This window comes from Eutrigla gurnardus (genome assembly GCF_963514095.1).
Source record: "Eutrigla gurnardus genome assembly, chromosome: 14".
Taxonomy (NCBI): domain Eukaryota; kingdom Metazoa; phylum Chordata; class Actinopteri; order Perciformes; family Triglidae; genus Eutrigla; species Eutrigla gurnardus.
In genome coordinates, this window is record NC_139937.1 from 20,533,444 (window position 1) to 20,557,320 (window position 23,877).

At 45.1% G+C, this 23,877-nt stretch overlaps 2 protein-coding genes across 3 annotated transcripts in view; one reads left to right on the plus strand and one right to left on the minus strand.

Annotated features, from left to right (window-relative positions):
• Positions 1-1,143: 1,143 nt before the first annotated feature.
• Positions 1,144-23,419, minus strand: atg5 (ATG5 autophagy related 5 homolog). Its single transcript, XM_084027352.1, has 8 exons — positions 23,333-23,419; positions 22,717-22,910; positions 21,893-22,020; positions 20,914-20,992; positions 20,620-20,782; positions 18,110-18,204; positions 9,550-9,667; positions 1,144-2,117 (listed from the first exon to the last, which is right to left on the minus strand). The coding sequence occupies exons 2-8, from the start codon at positions 22,822-22,824 to the stop codon at positions 1,981-1,983; spliced, it is 828 nt and encodes a 275-aa protein (XP_083883478.1). The 5' UTR covers positions 22,825-22,910; positions 23,333-23,419; the 3' UTR covers positions 1,144-1,980.
• Positions 23,420-23,676: 257 nt separating this feature from the next.
• The window catches only part of dctn3 (dynactin 3 (p22)), a 55,741-nt gene continuing 55,540 nt past the window's right edge, over positions 23,677-23,877 (plus strand). For both annotated transcript variants that reach the window (XM_084027718.1, XM_084027717.1), the window contains exon 1: positions 23,677-23,840. In XM_084027718.1, the coding sequence (XP_083883844.1) occupies positions 23,739-23,840 (102 nt within the window). In that variant the 5' untranslated portion in view covers positions 23,677-23,738. The remainder of the gene's footprint in view (positions 23,841-23,877) is intronic.

Consider the following 23,877-nt stretch of genomic DNA (forward strand, 5'->3'; position numbering starts at 1 on the left):
ACTATCGACGTGAACGCAGCTCTGATCTCCAGAATATTTATTATTATTATTTGAATCAATAAAATATTAAATCAATACATTACAAATCAATGAAATATTTAAAAAATCAATCATTAATTTATAAATGAATATAATTATTTATACATCTATAAAATCCTTAAAAAATCAATACAATCATTTTTAAAATTGAATATATTTAAATCAATCATTTTAGTCATTTAGAAAAAAGAATTATTTATAGATCAATAAAATAATTCTCAAATCAATTAAATTTTAAATTATTTTTTTTAAATCAATCATTTTAAAATTAATATAGTCATTAATAAGTAATCTAAATAAAATGGTTTTAAAATCAATAACATTTCAAATGAATTGAATATTTGTAAATCAATAATGTTTAAATAAATATAATCATGTTTAAATAATATTATATTAATGCCATACTATTTAAGGCTGAGACCTTATTTATTCTAAATGATTCATTTAAACGACGAGGAGGAAAGCGGTTGAGTTGCTGAGTCAGCGGTTGAGTTGCTGAGTCATTGAATCATCATCTAATAATTTCACCCGGAACGTAGAAACCGTTCGGTTCTTCAGACGTCTAATAGTGAAATTCGGAGTTCTGCTGTGAAATATGTTCTATGACATAATGTGAAGGTTTTTTTTAATAATTATCTGACAATCAGATCTTTGACTCAACTCACTTTTATTTGAAGTCATTCTCGGTAACAGTGACAGTCGATGCTTTGAGTGTAATTTTATTTCAGTAAAAAAAAAAAGAAGACAAGAAGCTGATATATGATGCAAACTGTGATCAAAAACCACCGTGATTAATAACGAGAGTTCTCAGCTGGTCACAAATCCGCCCGCTCGTTATTGTTTCTGTCCACAAACTCAAAGTCTGACGATGGAAGCCGTGCGACGTCATGATGTCACACGGCCGTCTGCAGACTCGATGCTGGTCTCGCCACACTCTCGTTATCACAGTCTCGAGTTAAACCGAACCAGACGCTCGTTTGGCTGCAGACGACGAGACTCGAAATCTCACAGAAATCAACACCTGCCACTGAAAACACATTTTTTCACCGATGATCCCCCTTTTTTGTTTTAGTCTCATAAAAATATCCTGTGAAAACATCAAAACACCCGTTTTCTTCACCCGTCGGTTGTAAAATCCCATAAACGTTATTAGTTCATTATTAGTTGCAGTTTATTTCAGTGATGAAAATAAGTTTCAATTTGAAGGTGAAGATGGAAAGAAAGAAGAAAATGAAAAAAAAAGCTAATTCTGCCCTCGATGTCTGCCCGTTAAGTTGCTTTTTTCAAGTAATTTAGAAAAAGTGAGACGCTCGTGTCGACAGTAGGACCAGAGTCCAGACCAGAGCTCAGGTGTTCTGGGATCGGTGGAGAGCAGCTGCTCCTCTTCCTTGGCTGAAAGTTCAAGAAGTTCCCGGCGACGTTCTGGAGGAGACGATGAAGTTCGTTTGTTTCCGGGGGTTTTAGTTTCTGTGACGAGGACGGCGATGAAAATGCATCAACGTGGTAACTAAGGCAACTTCAGCAGGACCGGACACGCCTCCTCCCACATCCCAAACAATCGTATCTCCCTGTCAACAGGACAGTCTTCATCTAGACGAGGAGGAGGAGGCGGAGGAGGAGGAGCTGTGACAGGATGGGTAAAGGAGGGATCCGTTGGCCTCCTCTCCTCTCGTAGAAACCACCTCTTCACCTGAAGAGGGAGCAGAGGATGTTTTCTGAAGGTGAGGAGGAGGAGGAGGAGGAGTGATGGCAGGAGTGTCGATGAAGGAGGTGTGTGAAACTCCTCCTCCACATATTTAGTTCTTTATCAATAACATTCTCCTTCTCGTTAAGGAGTCCGTTAGTCTCAGAGGTTCTGCCACTCTGCCGCTTCAGCCGGCTGGCTGGCTGGCGGGGGTCGGCTGGTCGTCATGGCGACAGTGAGGCGTGGTGGGCGCGGCCTCAGTCGGAGGGGACGGGGATGACGCAGATGTGCAGGAAGTTGTCCGGGTGGCTGAGGTGCTCGCTGAGCCACTGCAGAGGCGTCTCCAGCAGCGGTTCGATGCCGTGGATCACCAGCTGGTAACGCTTCCGCTCACCTGCCGGGACAGAAGGGTTATCAATAATCATAACAATAAACACAATAATAATAATCACTGGAAGGCCTGACTCTTGGCTTGTTTGTGAGCAGAAAAACTATCAGCCAGATGTTCATGAGACTTAGCAGAAGGTGCAGGGTTCAGGGTTCAGGGTTCAGGGTTCAGGGTGGAGGAAACGAGGGGAATGAGTCAGTTAAAAAACAGCAGAGGGAAGGAAAGAAGAAAAAGAGAGGAAGGATGGGAGGATGGGAGGAGATCGCACCTGAAGAGAAAAGTGGAAGATGAGGAAAGACAGAAAAAGAAAGAGAGAGAAGACAAAAAGACCAAGATGGAGGGAGCAAAGAGGAAAAGATCTGGTGAGGTGAGAGAGACCACATCAGACGCTGCAGTCAAACCACCGAGACGAAGAAGAGGAAGTACCAGAGTCAGCGCCGCCGCCGCTCAGGCGCCGAGCAGAGCAACGGTTGAGTGTTTGTTCATCGTTCGACAGGATTATGAATTTTCAACTCTCACTCTGACAGATCTGTCGTTTGTCGTTTGGTGTGTGTGTGTGTGTGTGTGTGTGTGTGTGTGTGTGTGTGTGTGTGTGAGTGAGACAGCGTCCTGTGACTGGCTCCGCCCACCGCTGAGTGGCGGCGCCCGCGAATCGAATTCCGATCAGCGACCTTTTCGACCATCTGGAGTCGAGGGGTTTCCAGAGAGAATGTAGAGGAAGTTAAACAGAGTTGCATTATGGGATATGTAGGATCCGGTCTCAGCCTCTCTTTTTCTAAGCCGGCTCTGTGGAGGTTCAGCCCTAAACCTCTGGACTAGCATGGACCCTTTAAACAGTCCTGGATCAGGTTCTCACCCCCCAAACCTGGTTCTCCTCGTTTCTATCAAATACACGGTTTAATAGAAAGTTTTAGAAAATAAAAAATAATCATAATAATAAATTCAACATGGCTGAAGGAACCGCTAAATGTTTAAGAGCTTTAAATATTTAAAATGCTGCTTGTAAACGTCATTAAGAGCCTGATATCTGTTCAACACATCTTCAAAGGTAATATTCGGTTATTTTTACATATTTGTATTCAATTTAACTTTAATGTATTTATTTATCTCAAGCATTCAATATTGTGTAAAAGAAAAAGAAATACAAACATAAATCAGATTAATCCAGAAATCAAATACATTGAGAAAGAGCAAACGGAAGCAAAATGCTTATAAAATGTCCTAAAAAACAATAAATAATAAAATATGTATGCTTTAATAAATTAACAGTAAAATTCTATAATTTACCTCCAATATTACTGTGATTTTGTTTGATCAATAATCAGATTCAGTTGTCCTCTCTATATATGTATAAATATAATTGTTTTTCCTTCATGCTCTTAAACATTAAAGCATATTTTGACATTTTCTGTTTATGTTAATTAATCTTAGCGTGAGTTAAGTAAACGTTTCCATCTTCTACAAAACTAAATATCCACCTTTGGTGGTATTTTAATGGCATGAATAATTAATGTTTCCACGTTACTCCGTTAGCAAACTTACAACTTATCTCACATCCGTTTCAAAATAAATATGTTGTTAAATATGAGCCGGAAGGTGAAAATACAGGTCATGCAGTTTGTTCTTAGTTGATGTTTAAATCCTTTAAAACGGATTCTGGCTGATTATAACCACTTATAATTATATAATCAGGATGTTCTGTGTGCGTGAGAAGTTTCTGTCAATCACGCTTGACCTCACACACACAAACACACACAAACACACACACACCTACACACACGCAGGTTGTGCTTGTTAAATGACATTTAGCTCCACGTAATATCAGGAGGGCGGTTGATGCAGAGCGCTAACCGACGCCGGCTCCGCCCGACACCTGCTGATGGCAGCGAGCACGAAACTGATGTCGGGAAACTCACGAGAAAGGTTTTCTCCTTCTTCCCAGCACAGATGTGCTCATTCAGGCTGCGGTGATAAACTGTGATGATTACATATTTAACAGCTGCATTTAGACGTTAATGAGGGAGACATCACATGGATGTGGATTAGTTTCTGCAGGAGGATTTAAAAAAAAGGTGAATGTGAAAAGTGGATTTGATTGAAATAAATTGTGAGTTTGTTTGTGCAGCAGGGATGTTGAAGGTCACGGCAAAGGTCGAGGCCACGCAGAGTTACCGAGCAGCCGTGGTGTTTGTGTTGTTGCTCTGCTGTTAAAACCACGGAGCCACAAGCCCGAAGAACAACGGGAGGGAGTCGGCTTCTTTCACGTCGGAGGTTTATTAAAGTCACTGAATGGAGAGGAAGTCAAAGTGGAGCCGACCACATGGAACTGTGTGTGTCGACGCGTATTTGTGTTTATTATCTGTCATCTCTTTGCAAATGAGGGAAACCTCAGAGATTCTTTCAAAGAATAAATAACCGCTTGAAATGAAAAGTGTGATTATTATCAGCCACTCAATAATTATCATCAGTAATATTATATTACATTGCATTACAATGTTTGGGTATTTTTTTGTATTAATATGAATTATAACTAAACAAATCAGATGTACAAAAAAATAAATCGATACAGCAAAAATAGCAGAAATATTTACATTTAATATATATATATTATTTAAATCATTTTGAGGGACAATCTGCAGCTGTTCTCTTTGTTTATTGTACATTATATATTTTTTTATTTTCCATCATCTCATTCAAAATAATGACAGTATTAACCAAAAGCTGAATATAATCAGCCTTCATTTTCGTAATGTTTTATTGTTACTACAATTTATTGTATTACTTGCAGATTTCAGCACCACTTTAAAAAATGTACATTAACATTTAGCAGATGCTTTTGTACTGTTATATATGTTATATTCACTTGTAAGCAGCTTTTCAGGGGAAAGACGAGTGTGAAGTTGCTTGAGAACCTTTAACGGACAAAAAGATGATTAACACGGTGATCAAATAAATATTAATGAAATGAATCACAGAAAGTAAAAGGTGTGAACCCGCCTTTGTGTCAGCAATAATGAGAATACACTTTCTCTGGTTCTCACACACACACACACACACACACACACACACACACACACACACACCCACACACACCATCTCTTACCCATCTTTAACCTTTAGCCTGGCAACAGCAGGCAGATGTGGGCGGAGTTGGTGTGTTATTACATTCTCACTATGAGAAACAGGGGAAATTCACACTGAGCCACGCCCACAAACACACACACAGACACACACACACACACACGATGAGAAAAAGGCCGAAAGAACGAATAACTGGCAGCTCGTCTGTTATTATATGTCGTGTTTTCATCTAAATGAATTCCTGCATTAAACGCCTCGTTATCGGTTGCCGTCAGAACAGTCGAGTATCGTTGAGCTTTTAGTTTAATATTCAGAGAAATAAAGTGGCAAATTTGTGAGTTTTTAACGTCCCATGAATGAACGTTTATGTTTCTAATAAAATCATCCCAACGTGTGACAACGCCTCGTTAAGGTCCTTAGGGTGATGATGTTGATGCTTGTTGTTGGTTTTATTTATATGAGGACAAATTGTCATCTTATGGGTGTTTATTGATCGGGACGGTTGGGCTTAGATGCTAGTGGTAGCTTACACTTGTCGTCATAGCAACAGCAAACATCTGGCATTAGCGGAACCAAGCAAATTGATTATATCAGCTATATATATTTATAAACTCGTACATTTGCCACTGTTTTTCCTCGGATTATTGCCCCCCTCTCGCGCTTGGTTTTTTTTTTTTCCTACAGCGGCCCCGATACGCCGCCGTACAAGAGACGGTTCACAATTAAAAAAATAAACTTTTCATCCATCTGGTCGATGTTCACAACACTTCCACACGCCATGACCACACGCCATGACCACACCCACTCAGGAGACAGGAAGCTGCACCATTTTGAACCATTGGTGGAGCTTGTAATGTGTAATCTTTGATAACACGTCGATACTGTGACCTTTGACCTGCCGCTGGACAAAAAAACCCCTCTCAGAACAAATGTGTCTCTTCGAGGGTTTAGATGAAATGATTAAACATGAATAAAATGTGATTATAAACGTAATTGATCGTTGCTTATTAGAGATCAGCAGCTGAAACACAGACACACACACACACACACACACACACACACACACAGACACACACACACACACACACACACACACACACACACACACACACACACACACACACACACACACACACACACACACACACACACAACCACACACACACTGTGGTTGAGTCGTACAGGAGCGCCGGCCAAGACGGCATGTTTTGTCGGCCAAGCGAAGCCGAACACTATTTTAGGAGACCGCAACCGCCACAAACTACAAAATAAAAGTCCAAAGAACAAAACTAACAACTAGACATTAGAAGCCATCGGCCTGTCAAACACAACACAGCATGAAACCTTCATCAACACTTCGCTGGTCACTTTCATATCATATTTGATTTTAAAGTGGATTTTTTATTAGATTTGACTTCATTGTTTCAGTCTCAGTTTCGGTCTCGCTGCGTTCGTTCAGATGGAATTAAAAAGGAAAGACTGAGAACATTTTTTAATCGACGCAACGCCACCGAGCATCGCGGCGCTCTGAATTCCCCTTACTCTTGAACATCTCACACGCCTGCACACACGAAACATGGGCCACTATCTGCTGTATCAAAACAGCCACTGAAACCCCCCCCCGCCCCTCCTCTGAAGTGAGCCGCCCCGTTTGATCAGCGCTGTATTGGCTCCTGATGCAGGCTGCATGGGGATCCCATAGCGCGTGGGCTGTACCACAGATGTGAGTGAGACGGGCGGGGAACGTGGGAGGAGGAAGAGGAGGAGGAGGATTTGTCACTCAAAAACAGGAGGGACGGGTTGGGGTGTGGTTCAGATGGGGTGGGGGGTTTCCTCGGATTACTCCCAGACAACAGTCAGTGCGTGGGCTCATCGTGATCACCACCGATAAAAACCTGACATGAAAACAACAAAGCTTCTGAGAAGCGTCTGTCCCTACACGTCATGTGAGGACGGCAGCAGTTTGTGATTTCCACCCCAACGTTGCTCAATAACACACCTGGCTCCAAAACACAAAACCCATGAGTCGGCTGAGGCAGACGTCAGAGCTGACCGCCGCTCGGCAGGTCACGCTACTGAGGAAGATGTGGGAATCCCCCCCCCTGTCTTTCTTCCACTTAGATCGAGCCGGCCCTGGTCATGGCCGATCCTCTCAGACACAACACAGCAGAGGATTGTATGAAAAACCTGCTTATTTGATGTCAAAAACATCAGAGAATTCCAGATTTCCCTTTTGTTACACGTCAGAAGTCCTCTGAACCCCCCCACCCCTCCTCCCCTTAGCAACGCCGCCGCCGCCGCGCCCATCCCTGAACCCGCCCGTCCCGCTCTCCCTAATCCAAACACGCCGCCATAATCTCCGGCTATCATCGGACTCATCTGCCATCTGAGGAAGAGGAGGAAACCAAACAAACGACGGGAGACAAAAGGGCCACTTTCACCTTGATCAGTCAGGCAGGCAGGCAGGCTCCACGGGGATGTGGGGGGGGGGGGATTTAAACGTCAAAGACATGAAAGATGTGAGCAGCAGACGGGGAAGATGGTGAAGACTACACCTGAGAGAGGAAGAGATAGAGGATCAAAGAGGAGGACGGGTCTCAGGATTCTCCGTCTGCACACGACCAAGAAAGAAGCTGCACACTTGGTTTGATTTCTATCAGCTGGAGTGGATTAGTAGCAGAAACACCATCCGAAGAGTTATCCAACAGCATCCGAGACGTTGGCAGCTGTTATCGTTCTTTCGTTCCTCTCGTTATCTCATCTCATTCATGCTGAAGCCAAAAACAAGAGGCTGCAAAGACTTGTACTGATGCCTACAAATATCACACCTACTCATTTGGAGCATTTACTTCAACCTGCACCCAAGCACTTTCCAAGCATTTCAAGGTGCATTTCCATGCTTTTCCAGCACCTTCCAGCTGTGGTAAACTACATATTTGTATCAGTCCAATCCTCAGTATTCAGTCTACTTATTATGTCACTTGTTCATCACATTAAATGAGATGTTATTGTCCTCTAAACAACCAACATGATGTTTGGAGACAGCTTTTTACAGAAGGACCACAAATGAAAGGAAAACTAATTCCACTAACAGATCCACAGAAATATAATCACCAACTATTTTCATCATCTGTTCATCATCAAAAGTCATTTTTCATAAAGAAATGTCAGAAAATGCTGTTTTTAGTCCCTCAAATATGGAGATCTTCCTTTCTCTGTTCTATCATATATGTCATCACATACAACACACATTTCAAGCACTTTCAAGCACTTTATTCTAAATCCAAGCACTTTTCAAACCTTGAAAACACCACACTAAAATTCAAGTGTAAAGGCCGTTCAAATAAAGTCTGAATGTGCAGAGATGAAGAGACCAGAACCAGAAACCTGCTGCCTGGATGTCATTTAATCCACCTGCACTACTGGACATCAGTGTTGGTCATATTCACAGTGTTGGAGGAGGAGGAGGAGGAGGAGGAGGAGGAGGAGGAGGAGGAGGGGGGTGTTAATGGTTCTGCTCCCCCCGTGCAGGTGAGCCTCCTGCGGGTCGACTGTCCCAACACACTATTGTCTCCTTATCTACTTCCTCTCTCTCTCCTCTGCAGACACGTCTGTTTAGACTGCCGCTCGCCCCCCCTCATCCTCACCCCCCCCTCACAGCAGCTGCAGCTCGATGCTACGAGATCACAGAGCTGCTGCTGCACACGTTCACTCACATATTACTCACATATATATTATATACTTGTTGTTACATTATAGGAATATTATTAGTCGGTCGGTTTGTTTTGTTGTTTGACGGAGAGAAACTTGAATAAACCCAGATGTTTTCACATGAAAATGAAGTAGATGTCTTAGAGGGAATAAAGGGACAAAGTGAGGAAGCAAAACTAAGAAGAAGAAGAACCACAGCGTGGACCAGGACTGAAGTGGCCCAGAAGCAGGACTGAGCCTCTTGTGGTCCTCTTAAAGTGGGCCAAGGACTAAAAACTCTAAATGATATTTGAGTATTATACATAAATACTATTATTATAATTAAAGTAGGAGATACTAAAGAAAATGCTGTTCACTCTCATGAAAAAGAAGAAGAAGAAGCACTTTGGCCCTCCTTGTCAGTGTGTGTGTGTGAGTGTGAGTGTGTGTGAGTGTGTGTGTGTGTGTGTGTGTGTGTGTGTGTGTGTGTGAGTGTGTGTGTGTGCGTGTGTGTGTGTGTGCGTGTGTGTGTGTGTGTGGGTGCGTGTGCGTGTGTGTGTGTGTGTGTGTGTGTGTGCGTGTGTGTGTGCGTGTGAGAGAGAGTGTGTGTGTGTGTGTGTGTGTGTGTGTGTGTGAGAGAGTGTGCATGTGTGTGTGTGTGATCTACCTTCGCCGTGTAAAGCCGCCGGGCACATCTCCCTCAACAGGTCGCCGAGTGTGTGTGCGTTGCCTTCAGGTGAAACGGGACGAAACAGTCTCTGGATGAACGGCCTGTCGCTCATCGCCTGGAACAAATAAACAATCACAGTGTGATGATGTCACTAGTACCGACCCATTTCAACCAATCGTGACTGGACGTGGCATGATGGGAAAAAAAACTCATGGCAAAATTATGATATAAATACACCAAAAACAAACTGGAATCATTTGACATTTAGTTGAGAAACAAATATGGTCATTGCGTCATCAGTCTAACTCCGCCCACTTTCTAGCGGTCCAATCAAATGCTAAGGATTTGATTTAAATGCTTTTTGGAGCAGCAGGTCGCTCAAATATTCTGCTTCACCTGCAAATATGTCGCAGCACAGAAGATAAAGAGGCTGTAACTCTGTTTGAGTTACATCGACATGTTCCGTCAAACTCCCGTCTGATGTAACGGTGAAGCCGTTGGGATTTTAATCATTTACTCATCAGACATGTGACCTCCATTCTAGGAATCGCTGAACACAAGCAAAACAAAACATCCAGTAAATGTGACGGCGATGTCCAGAGTCTGCACGAAATCGCTGAGAATCGGCCGTCTGCTGCTTTGATGAGCCCGACGGCTCAGAATGCGATGTTTAGCAATCTGCAGCATTTGGACAGATGTTGCAGATGTTACAGCTGCCATGTTTCACTGATCAGAACCCGTCTGGAAACCATTAACTGCCGCTTAAGAATCCACTTGGCAGGAAAAGCTTCTACACGGATTAACACACGGAGCATCAAATATTTATATTCTTAACATACAGATGCTTTTATTTTGAAGGTACAAAGTGCTTCAATAAATGAGAAGGAATTACATAATTTCTCGGGAAATATTTCATTTTTCTCCCGTAATTTGCAAGATTTTTCTTGGAAATGTTCCACTTTAATCTTAGATCTTCAACCTGGGGTCCGGGACCCCTCATGGGTCCCTAGAGCTACTGCAGGGGGTCCACCAAATGATTTGATCACAAACTTTTTTTCTTCCAAAAATGTAAATATGTCCAAATATCCATGTTTTGGATGCATTCATGGCTCTCTGAAGCACTCTACAGTCTACACTACAGTGAGAGAAATGCTCCCGTGGTGACGCGGTGCTGACCTTTGACCTCCCCACTTCATTACTTATCGTGGCGGTGATCTAGGAACCGAAGCATATCCTACCGCTGACCAACACGCAGCTCACTCCGGGTGACGGCGACCGCTGAATGCCTAAAAAATGTAAACTGTCTAAGAAGGGACGGCTAAACAAATGTGACGTGTGCAGCGATCATCGCCGTGACTGATCTCTGATCTGCAGCTAAAACATTCCATGTGTGAGCGGGAACATGGTGGGAAACCACCGCCAGACTGGTTCAGGGCTGGTTCAAGCTGGAAACCAGTAGACTGGGTCCAGAGCTGGTCCGGGTGGGGGGGTGGGGTCCACTCAACCTCCTGTCAGTCCAGTTCATGAACCTGATTCTGATGTGTCAGCAGGTTTGTTCTGTGGCGTCTCGCTGTCACTTCACCGTTAAAAATTCAGTGGATATGGTTTACTGGCTGATCCGTGTCCTGAGGGCAGGAGACGAGGAGACGAGGAGACGAGGAGATGAGGAGAAAGGGAGACAAGGAGTGAAAGAGACGAGGAGGCGAGGAGACAAGGAGACGAGGGAGACGAGGAGAGGAGGGGAGGAGGAGACGAGGGGAAGAGGAGAGAAAGTGAAAATGGGACGAGGAGAGGAGGGGAGGAGGAGAGAGGGAGACGAGGAGAGAGGGAGACAAGGAGAGGAGGAGACAAGGAGAGGAGGGGAGGAGGAGAGAGGGAGACGAGGAGAGAGGGAGACAAGGACAGGAGGGGAGGAGGAGAGAGGGAGACGAGGAGAGAGGGAGACAAGGAGAGGAGGAGAGGAGGAGGAGATGAGGGGAAGAGGAGAGAAGGAGAAAAGGAGACGAGGAGGGGAGGAGGAGACGAGGAGATGAGGAGACGAGGAGAGAAGGAGAGGAGGGGAGGAGGAGAGGAGGAGATGAGGGGAAGAGGAGAGAAAGTGAAAATGGGACGAGGAGAGGAGGGGAGGAGGAGAGAGGGAGACGAGGAGAGAGGGAGACAAGTAGCGGAGGAGACAAGGAGAGGAGGGGAGGAGGAGAGAGGGAGACAGGGAGAGGAGGGGAGGAGGAGATGAGGGGAAGAGGAGAGAAGGAGAAAGGAGACGAGGAGGGGATGAAGGGTCGAGGAGAGGAGGGGAGGGGAGGAGGAGACGAGGAGAGGAGGGGATGAAGGGTCGAGGAGATGAACATTTTCAACAGGGGATGACTTTAACTGGTCGTTTGCGTTACTGATGAGGAGTTAATGAGTGGAACCAGAGGAAGAGGAGTGGGACGATCTCAAAACCTTCTCAACAGGTTTTCATTGATGGAAACGAATAGAAAAACAGCTAACAAGTGAATTAAATTCCACACAATGAAGTGGGCTCCGTGGTTTGTACCTGAGACGCTCCGCAGGTGTGAAACAACGGGAACTAACCCTCCGAGGGAGAGACGGCCGACACCTGAGGGTGAGACATGATCTGACCAATCATGGATCCGTGAAAAGGAAACCGGCGAGGACGGGGATCGAGTGTCCGAGCGGTAACCGAACGCCGCGGGCCGGGGTGCGAAACCAGCAAGAGGAAGGTGGCGAGGGAGGCGTGAAGACGGCGCTCGGGTTTCACAGAAACACTGAGTCACTGACAGGAAGCGCGGCGTTTTCGTGCGGGGATCATCGGCGAGCGGAGAGAGTGTGCTAAGTGACAGCGACTTCGTTGCATTTTTAAACAGCCGGGCCGTGAATAATTGAGCTGCTCGCCGTACAAAGGAGGCGGTATCGATCCCTCGGGAGGGGGAAGCTGCTCGGATTGGAGACACTTTCTTTTCAGCTGGCGTGGTGACACCTTAGCTGGCACGCCGGCACACGGCGCCACAAAGACAGCGAGGTGTCATTAGGGTGAGAAGAGACGCCGAGTGAAAAGAGCAGAGGAACTCAAGACGTCGGCTAATTGATGGGAGGGGATTCAATCCGCCTAATTGAGGGTAAAACAAAGGACGGGGGGGCGGCGTCCATCAATATGAAGTTTCCGAGAATCGAGAAAGCGTTTCCACTGAACTCCGAGACGTCCATTCCTAAATTAAAATTCCAACCTTCATTTTCTCAGAAGTTGAAACGCACACCTGCGGAGGAGGAGAAACGCCATCGTAGGAAACCCAACCGAGCTCTCAATTATTCATGGCGAGTGTTGCACGCCAGCTTGATCCCTCGCACGGCGACATTCATCAGAAAAGTTTTCTAAAGTCGTCACGTGGTTGTCTAACCTACTGAGGCTCATTTTAATGAATGTTCATCTATGTTTTATATTTAGACACACAATTAATACTATTCAGCTGTATTTCCTTCCATGTAGACCCCAACCAGGTCTCCTCTACGTAGACCCCAACCAGGTCTCCTCTACGTAGACCCCAACAAGGTCTACGTAGACCCCAACCAGGTCTCCTCTACGTATACCCCAACCAGGTCTACGTAGACCCCAACCAGGTCTCCTCCACGTAGACCCCAACCAGGTCTCCTACGTATACCCCAACCAGGTCTACGTAGACCCCAACCAGGTCTCCTCCACGTAGACCCCCAACCAGGTCTCCTCTACGTAGACCCCAACCAGGTCTCCTCCATCACGGCTGAAATCACCACTACTGCTGCTTTGTACATGTTGAAGTCCGAGATCCACCAGGAACCCAGACCCCGTCTTGTGTGGGTTCCTCATGACATCATCCAGAGGTGCTCGTGGATTTCACCAAGCTGGATTCTCTGGATCCAGCAAGACCCACGTGGGCTGGTTCACCACAGCGTGGGGAACCCAGAATAAAGTATTTATCTGTGATTTAATATCAATAACCAGATGAAAAGGATGCTGAAATAACTCCATAATGATGGTGATCAGTAAAAAGTGCTGAGTCATGCTTTGTTAGGTCTGTCTGCAAGACCACAAGATAACTACTGTTAAAACGCTGGTTTTCTGAATGGAGTCTGGTTGATGGGTGCTAGGCTACGCTAACATTGTAGCTGCTCCGTCAACACTCCAAATAAGGTCATCTAGACATAAATGCGGCAGAGACCTTGTTGTTTGGACCACAGACAGTCTCTGGTTTCTCCACATAGTCCGGTCTGGTCTCTGGACTAATGTGGACTATCGTAGACCTCTGGGGGACCACAGACAGTCCTAAACCTAAACCATGTGACTGACGAGGGATGAGGTGGAACATGTGTGACTGTCGAAGGCGATAACGCAACAAACCGAGGATGTGTTCTTAATTAGCGATCGTATCTGACTCTGCATGATGATGCACAGACCGGCCCACTCTGCCAACACCACAACATAAAACCTTCTCGCCTGGAAGCCTGGAAGCTTCTTGGCAGCAGCGGACTCATTACACAACCTACAGGTTTTCCACTGACAGTCACGGTCCTGCCAGACACCATTACTGTCCCGGCGGCGGCTGCAGCAGCATTCTTCCTCCGCTACAACAGGAACATCACCTGTTGCCTGTGGCATCAACCGTTTCCAGCATTCCCTTGTTTTGTAAGCGCCTGTGTAGTCACCAGCTCCCCCCTCGTCTCGGCCGGACCATTACACCCGATCTGGGGGAGGCAGTAAACCTGCATTCTTAGAAGCCGGCAGCTTCGACGGCGGCGGCACGGCGGCGGCTGGAGGTGGGCCGCCTGCTCCCGCACCGCGGGTTCATGAGTAAGAGCTGAGTCACCCAGTGGGAACAGAGAGGTGTATACCTGCAGAGCAACAACGTAAGCAGTCTTTAAAAAAAAAAAAAAAAAAGAAAAGAAGGAGGATAGTAATTTTCACTTTCCGCACAGCGAGACGGGTCGGCTCCCCCCTCGGGGCTCTTTGTTGAATCACAGAGTGGCGGTGTCGCCACTGGAGCAGGAAGATGCCCCGGCAGCACCCAGGGGGGGCGGCGACACACACACACACACACACACACACACACACACACACACACACACACACACACACACACACACACACACACACACACACACACACGACAAAGACGGATGTGAGACCGACGAATGTGTGGAAGCAAACGCACACACAGAGTTCAAAGTTCAAGTTTAAAAATGGAAGTAAAAGTGGAAGCAAATGACAAAAAGTGTGCCGTGACAATAAACGGCACAGGTTTGTCGTTTCGTCTTGTTTTTGATTTTTTTCTCCCTTTTCCTTTTATAAAACTAAAATGTATTATTATTATTTTTGTTGTGTCGATGACATAAAAAAGATTCAAAGTTGTTGATCTCAATCTCATTGATATAAATAGGAATTCATATAAATCAGGCTAATTTAAAGAGTATTTAACTGTCGGGACGTAGGGCACACACACGCACGCACACACACACACACACACACACACACACACACACACACACACACACACACACACACACACACACACACACACACACACACACACACACACACACACACACACACACACACACACACACACACACACACACACACACACACAGAAATGTGTCGTCCATGCCCGTGAGGTGTCTTGTATGCATGAGGACAGCAGGCCAGACGGAAATGAGCCCTCTGTTATTTGGACCGAGTGTTGTCATTAATTCTGTCTGCATCAAACACAGCACACGTTATTTACACTAAAGACCACAATCTGGCTTTGAAGGACTCTGAGCATGTGTGTGTGTGTGTGTGTGTGTGTGTGTGTGTGTGTGTGTGTGGGAGGGGGGATCTTTCCTCTCTGTAAATCCGTCTCCTGTTAAGTCACCACACTGACTCCAGAATGCCAAACAGCTTTGTTCTGCAACTTTTTTTTTCTTTTTCTTCATCTCTTCAATCTATTTTCTTTTTTCTTTCTCCTTCAAGTCTTTTTCAAGGTTTTTGTTTCATCGTGTTTCGTCTTGTCACAGAAACTCTCGCTAACAAAACACTGGATGTTCTCCTGAAGACGACGATGATCTCTGCAGGGTTTCTAAATGTTTAGGGAACTTTTCAAAGAACTGAACTTGTTTGTTCATGTGATATCATCACTAATATCAAGATATTGTCACTATTAACACATTTTAAATCTCCCGTGGACCCTCATGAGGCACTTTTGGGACGATGAAAGAAGTTAAAATCATGACTTTCACCACTACGTTGCCTTCTGTCTCGGCAGTGGATGAATTTTACCGTTTGGAAACCACACCGTCCCCTAAAAAACACTCCAGACTTTTGAGGAATGATGCTTATTCTCTCCCGATACGTTTGTAAATCACACAGCGAGCTTGTAACCCGCTTTGATGCTCCAATTATGGTGAAACCAACCCCGGGGGCTCATAAATGATCGTGGAAACTTTCAATTCAGCCATGAAAAACACCCAAAACTGGAGCTGGGTTTCCTCACGGCTGTAACAAGTGCAACGTCTGCGGGGGCGGCGAGCGCTGGTGAGACTGCGTGTTTCAGCCGACCACTTTAAACGAGTCCCGTTTTATAACCAGACACAAGAATGTTTTTGTCCAAGTGTAAAAAAAGGGTTTATTTACGCACCCGAAGATGTGAAAGTAAAAACAAAAAAGCCTTTATGGGTTTTTTGGGGGGATTTCATGCAAAGCAGGCGACTGTTGATTGACAGCCTGAGACTTCCCGCCCTCGCCGCCGTAAAAACGCAGCCACATGTGAAACCCAGCAGGTCTCATTAGCAACGTGACACGCTTCGTGATAAATCACGACAATCACCGCAGATATGATGACGCGAGTAAAGTTTCCCCGTTGTACACATCTCTTTGTTTCACACGCTGACTCCCGATCTATTCTCGGCTCTCGCCCTCCTGCGTGATCGTCCCCGGCGTGTCCCGACAGGCAGAGCGTCTCCAGCCCGTCGGAGGCCCTCGTTTCTGTTCGCTGCGATTCCAGATCCAAGGCTTCGTGCACGTCCAGCCACGAGGCTCGGAGCCGACCGTCAACATGTTTGTGCTGCAAAGATCCAGATGTTTCCATGTCTTCGCCTGGACGGGACTTCTCAGTGTCCAACTGGATTAAAATGACTTCAACGCGTGTTTAATTACTGCTGCTGCACATTATTCCCACATAAATAAAACCTTCAGTCATTCTGTGGGAATCCTGAATCTTTCCAAAAACCATGGAAGTTGAGAAATTAATTTTCCCCCTGATCTGCATAGAAACCCCCCTCCACCCCCGACACTCGACTCGTGGCACTCCCCCCCCGCTGTCTGGCTTCGCAGGCTGCTAATGTTTTCCAGCCGAGAATCAGTCGCTTATTCATCCGCACGTCTTTCCTTTTTTTGTCCTGTGAAAAGGGAATTTTCACCTGAGTCAGGGTGAAGCTAGCGGAGGCTTGGCGGGAACAGCCGACCCGAGGCCGCGTTGCTGTCTGCGTAACGCCTCCACAACCCCAACGCTGAACTCACTTCAGTGGAATTAAACACAAACACACGTATCGGATGTCCAGGAGAACAACCTCGGCCTCGTTCAGGCATTCGTCGCCCCGTTGGAACAAAGACGCAGCGATTTCTCTTAAACATCGGGTGAATATCTGATCAAACTATGAAGCTCGCTTCCATTCATCTCTTTCGTTCTACGCCAAGGTGGAAAGAAAAAGTGACTCATGAAGATTGAGGGCGGCTATGATGATGATGATGATGATGATGATGATGATGATGGTAGAATAAAGGGTTATTATCTCTTATGTAACACAACACTTTGATTTAGCTTCTATTCCGGTGATTAATAAGTCAAGAAAAGGTCATGTCGGTTTCACAACATGGAAAACTAACAAGTGGTGAAATGTTTTTGTTTTTAAGTGATATCTGAGTATCTGCAGGTGTGTGTGTGTGTGTGTGTGTGTGTGTGTGTGTGTGTGTGGGTGCCAGGGAGCGGCAGTGTTTACCACCATGGTTCATATGATGAACAGGAATGACTGCCGGGGTTTTTAAAACGTAGAAGGACAGGACGGGTCCTGAATGATGGTTGGAGGGGCTTTTCCTGCACCAGACTTTCACACAGTCGCCTGGCGACCTCTACTGGCCGACGGGGGAACTTCAGCTTTAGTGCAGAGAATCAACTGTTCTTTTAGACCAGAGGTCTTCAACTTTTTCAGGCCAAGGACCCCAAAGGCCTGTAGGGACCCGGTGGAGGGACCCCCTATTACATATCATATAAAACTGTGTTCCTTATTAAACCAATAATAATGTGTGGTGCAGCATATAGTTCCATGTATAACAGGACTTTGTGATGATGGATGGATACAATGCTAAGACATTAAAATAATAATTGTTGACAGATTCATATTTTAATACTAATTTGGCATTTCTTTTGGACATATTTACATTTTTGGAAGAAAAAAGTTTGGGATCAAATCATTTCAGGACGCACAAAGAAGCAGGGGTGTGTGTGTGTGTGTGTGTGTGTGTGTGTGTGTGTGTGTGTGTGTGTGTTACCTGGTATATCCTGAAGGGGATGTATCTGAAGCCTCCGTCCTCGGTGGGATATTCCATCAGCTTCCTGTTTATGGCCCAGAACTGGTCAAACTTATCTGTGATGACATGATGTTGATTTAATAATTAGTAATTAATAATTTAAAAGTAGGAGGTGAGACAAATAAATACACAAAAACTACGACTTCTGACAGTTAAAGACGTAAAACACATTTGGACTCTCCGTCTGCTGAACCGTAACAGAAGAAGAAGAATATTTGGCGTCTTCATCTCTTTTCCTTCTTTTTCTGAAATGTGTTTATGGCATCAAAAAACTGGTTTAATTATTCTTTGACAGAGAGTAATTTAAATTCCTCACGTGGACGAGGACTTCAATATGTGAGAAACAAGATTTTATGGGGAATGAGCTTTGGAGGACATTTTTTTTCTTCTTCTACTTTTAATGTTTTGGACAATTTCCTGCCCAGTAAACAAACTTCAAAGTACAAAGAACAACAGATGAAACACAAATGTCGAGTCCTGGACGGGTTTTAACAGACTTTATATTACTCAGTAGCTTCATTGAGGGTCCGGTTGCCTTGAAGGGCATGAAATATCATATAAATGTATGAGATGAAACCAGTATAATCCCAGCATAACCAGTGTAATGGTCCTCTACGTTAAAGAACCACCTCCAGCCCCGAGGTCAGTGATGGAGACGCTCCTCTAATTACTGCAGCAAGCCGGAGCCTGAACCCTGGTGGTCCTGCTGGGCCTAAACCCTGGTGGTCCTGCTGGACCTGAGCCCTGGTGGTCCTGCTGCAGGAGGACCGACTCCACCCAGCATGTGCTGGTTTCAAACCCTCGCATCTCGCTTTCACATGAACCTCCTGGATGAAAGCAGGAGCCCCGTTTCTCTGTTTCTGGTCTCTTTTTGGGTTTTAGAAAAAGGTTTCGTGTTTCAGTTTCATGCGTCCGACCAACAACTTGGTGTTTGAGTTCAGAAGAACTGTGTTTACTGCAGACAGAAACACGTCGCCGGGCTGACCTGGAATCAGCTCGCTGACTCATCCGCTCGCCTCGGAGGAGGAGGACTTTCTTAAAACGTCTCGTTTTCACACGTCTTCCTTCTCTCTCTCTCTCTCTTAGTTTCAGGGGGAAAGTGGAAGAGAGACCAGCAGCTGAAGTTCACGAACAATCACACAAACAAATCAGCTCGAGTTTTCATAAACAGCTTCACATGGAGAGAAAACAGAAACAAGGACTAACTTGTTTGGTTACGTTTATAATGTAGTACATTTATAGATATTTCTGATATTGTCAAGCAGATCAAACTCCATCGTTACCCAGCAGTATGAAGCATGTATATAATATATGTTTCATCAAACGTGTGGATTTGCTGCTTTTTTCTCTCCATCTTTGAGTTTTCGACGAGGACATTCCTCCCAATTTTAACAGTTCATATCATCACCAAGGAAACCAACCGATCAATGGATGATTAGAATGAGCTGCAGCCCTTATTGATAAGAGATTATTGTGTGCTAATAACTAGAGTCAGAGGGAGGAGAGGCGATGGCGGATCAAAACAACAAGGTGACATGTTTATCTCTGCTGTTCATTGTTTCCTTGTTTGATCAACTCGACCTGCTGCCGTTCCAACAACCTCCCGCCGCGCTTTCGGCTTTGCCTTTCAAAGTCGAGAATAAATCTCAAGCTTCCACCCCCGCCACCCCCGACCCTGCTGCCACATCACAGGCCTCCGACGCTGCAGCCCCACCGGCCGGCTTCACCGACACCAACCAACACGATCTCAGCCCGTAGGAAGTCCAGCTGTCCGGACAGACGGCGGACACGGAAAAGGCAAGCTGGTGGGAGTTTGGGTGGGAGACGGTTTGGACACGGAGGCTTCAAAGGCCGCTATCAGCCTAAAGAGAGATTTGTGTGTGTGTGTGTGTGTGTGTGCAGGAACCAGGAAGGAAGGCAGGAAGTGAGTTTATTTAGAGGTATTCTTTGTGTCTTTGAAAGCACCGCACACACACACACACACACACACAAGTGAATCTTTGGCAAATAATTATAATTATGAATAATTACAAACTGTATGTGTGTGTGTGTGAGTGTGTGTGTGTGTGTGTGTGTGTGTGTGTGTGTGTGTGTGTGCAGGAACCAGGAAGGAAGGCAGGAAGTGAGTTTATTTAGAGGTATTCTTTGTGTCTTTGAAAGCACCGCACACACACACACACACACACACAAGTGAATCTTTGGCAAATAATTATAATTATGAATAATTACAAACTGTATGTGTGTGTGTGTGAGTGTGTGTGTGTGCGTGAGTGTGTGTGTGTGAGTGTGAGAGAGAGCATGTGTGTAAATCTACATATAGGTATGTGCGCTGCAGGGACACAACATGTGTGCATCTAAGTGTTAATGAATGAATGTGTGTCACTTCCCAGCAGCTGCTTGTGGTCTTTCTTCTTTGAAGTGTGTGTGTGTGTGTGTGTGTGTGTGTGTGTGTGTGTGTGTGTGTGTCTCACCGTTCTGCAGGCCCATCCACAGCTGCTTGTGGTCTTTCTTCTGCATGTCGTTGACGACTTGGCTCTTGTGCTTGAGGGCGTCGGCCTCCTTGATGCCGGACATGAAGTGGGCCTCGATCACGGACTGAGACGGGCAGTGGAGCAGGTCGCTGTCCGGGAAACTCTGATACATGCAGGAGGAAAGATACGTTTGATTCCAGCACCTTCCAGCTGTGGTAAACTACATATATGTATCAACACAATCCTCAGTATTCAGTCTACTTATTATTCTCAGGTGTATATAAGGTGGGAAACCTTAAAGTGCACGGTGATGCTCCAGGGTAAGACGGTGTTGGACGCATGGAGGTCAAACAGGACTCCGATTGGATAATGCCTGGAACCAGGAGACACAGACAGGAAGTGATGTCAGTTCAGAGTGTTCATTCGCCTGTTTTATCAGCATGAGACCTCCGAATGAACGATGTTAAGTGAAATTTCTGAGAACCATTTTGGAAGCAAAATGCTGAATATAAATGATTGAATGCGATCGTTTAATTGTTCTGATTGTTGTTGACTCCAGGTTTCTCTGGACGTGGAACTTCAGGAGACAGTTTTCCTTTTAATTTAACGTAGATAGAGAGATGGAGAGATAGATACTTTATTGATCCAGAGGGAAATTCAAGATTTCCATGTTTCACAGCCTCAAACCAGAGGAGAGTATTTCAGGTGCGTTCATGGTTACTCAAGTCTTCCTCCCCTGAAGCAAACAAGCTCATTTGTACCAAATTGATGATTTAAAAAGACGTCAAAAATGATGACAAACTCCTATTACAGGTAACCTACACTAAAGTAATATCTTAACGTTGTTATGTTTGTCAAAAAGCCCAAAAATATTACATTCACAATGAATTTGCATTTTAAAATCAGACAAAACGAGCAGCAGAACAGAGTCCCCTAAACACTGACAAGAAATAATTAAATGACTTTAGATAGAGCGATAACTGGGACATCATCGGTGTTGCAGCACTGCCACCTAGTGGTCGAACTGTGAGCCTGCAGGCTGTTAACTGGATGATGACGGATGTCACCAAATGGATCTTCTAAAAAAATGATGAAGAGATCGTCAACAAACACGACCAGGAAACAACACACACACACACACACACACACACACACACACACACACACACACACACACACACACACACACACACACACACACACACACACACACACACACACACACACACACACACACACACCACGAGAGGGCGAGCTAAATCAGCTCTCTCACCATTTCAGGGGCGTCCCTTCGTACTCGAACCACATCTCCTCCACGTCCTCGGCCCTCATCACTTTGTGGAAGTGCTTCTTCACCTTGTCTGTGACCAGAGTCAGGTAGCTCACTCTGGGTAGCAGCAGCTGGGGTCAAGACACGCCACGCATCATCCATTATTACAGAAAAACAGACTGCTGTTAAAGCTGTTAAATGATGCTGAGTAGGGATGGAATATCTGATTTAATTTTAAGTGTTGAATTTAGATCATCGGTGTGATCGTAAATATTGTCACGTCACCATCATGGTAGAGAAGAGAAAAATAGAGCCTGATTTAAAAAATACAAAAAATTATTTGTATATATATATATATATATATATATATATATATATATATATATATATATATATATACTGTATATATTACTCACGGTTGTTTGATTGTCTTTTCTGTGATCCAACATAAATTAATACCAGTATGATTAAGTGCCATTTAAGAGTTTTGAGCATATTTTGATGATTGTCAGGACGATAACGTGAATCCCAAATGATTTAATCTCACGAATAATCGTGAGGTGAAATATCGAATACGAATAGCTAATAAATTTTGGCATTTCAAGCACAAGGTTGCTGCTTCAGGTAAGGTTGCTGGTTGCAACCTGAAGCAGCAACCAGCTGTTGAACAGGAAGCAATAATGTGATCAATGAGGGAGGCTTGTATTTTAAACTCATGATTCAGCGTTCTGTGATAAACTCGGCATCACGCCTCTGCCTTCATTCTAAGATGCTGGTGTGTTTTCTGTCAGAGTGAACCGGTGTGACGTCAGAGCTGCGGGTCTTACGTAGTAGGGCTCGGCCTCTCTCTCGGTCACCTCGTCCTGGTTCAGGGTGAAGCAGGTCGGGATGCGACCGAACCACACGTCCCTCAGCACGTCCTTGTCATCTGCCATGCTGCTGGTCCCGGTGTTCCCAGTGTTCCCAGTGGAACATAAAGAACCAGGTCCCCAGACACGCACGTCCAACGGCAGACAGCTTCCTGCGGAGCAGACAGACAGGCAGTACTAATGAAACTTTCAGCAAACACAAACTCCCCCCAAAAACAACACAACGACGCAACACAAGCTAACAGTACATCTACAGTTTAACTCCGCGTTAAATTAATCACGTATGTGCGTTATTGGTCCGTTGGGGGGTTTATTACTGAGTTATAGTCCGGGGTGAGACCGGGACTCACATGCTGGACTCCAAAAAACAACTCCAAACCTGTCAAACTACGCAGATGTGAGAAAAAAACATGACGTTAGCTTGGCGGCTAAGCTAAGTTAGCGCGTTTAAAACACAGCCAAACACGGTTTATAATACACGGATATGCTAGCGTGTTGTGTGTCGCTAATACAACACACACACGGGTGTGTGTTGTGTGTGAGGAGGAGGAGGTGATGCGGGAGAAATGCTTACTTCTGTCGGTGTTTAGCAGCAGTCGGCTTGAATGGACGCAGAAGAAGAAGAAGGGCCGAGACGGTCGATGTTGTCATTCCGCTGCTGTCACCGGAAAACAGCTGAACAGCCCGCGTTCACCGCAAAACAGCGACTCCTAGCGGTCACAGGTCCTCACTGCAACGACGACAAAACATTTAAATTAAATTATTCACACGTATGAAATATTGTTTTAGTATTACATTATCACACGCATTTGCAAATCTCTAAATAATTATTTATTATTTTTAATACTTATTTTATTAATAATTAATTATTCTCATGGGTAAGACGGCGTCATCAACACGCGACGCTGCCTGTGATTCACGTTGATGACGAAGCTGTTTGGGTTTCTTCGTGTTGGTTGTTCCGCTAGCTAGCTCCGAGGATGGATAGATCGCTGGAGACAGACAACCTGGAGATGCGTCTTCAGACGCTGGAGAGTCAGATATACGGAGAGAGACGTAACAGAGGAGGAAAACCCGCCAAGGTTCGCGCACAATAACATTGTCTCGCGATGAAGCGGA

What these genes read in the sequence shown, in the direction of transcription:
- atg5 (XM_084027352.1), bottom strand. Translation starts at nt 22,824, where the DNA reads ATGGCAGATGACAAGGACGTGCTGAGGGACGTGTGGTTCGGTCGCATC. An exon ending in GAGAGGCCGAGCCCTACTAC is followed by an intron (nt 22,021 to 22,716) that starts GTAAGACCCGCA and finishes TCTTGACCCCAG; the next exon opens with CTGCTGCTACCCAGAGTGAG. An exon ending in GAAGGGACGCCCCTGAAATG is followed by an intron (nt 20,993 to 21,892) that starts GTGAGAGAGCTG and finishes TCCTGGTTCCAG; the next exon opens with GCATTATCCAATCGGAGTCC.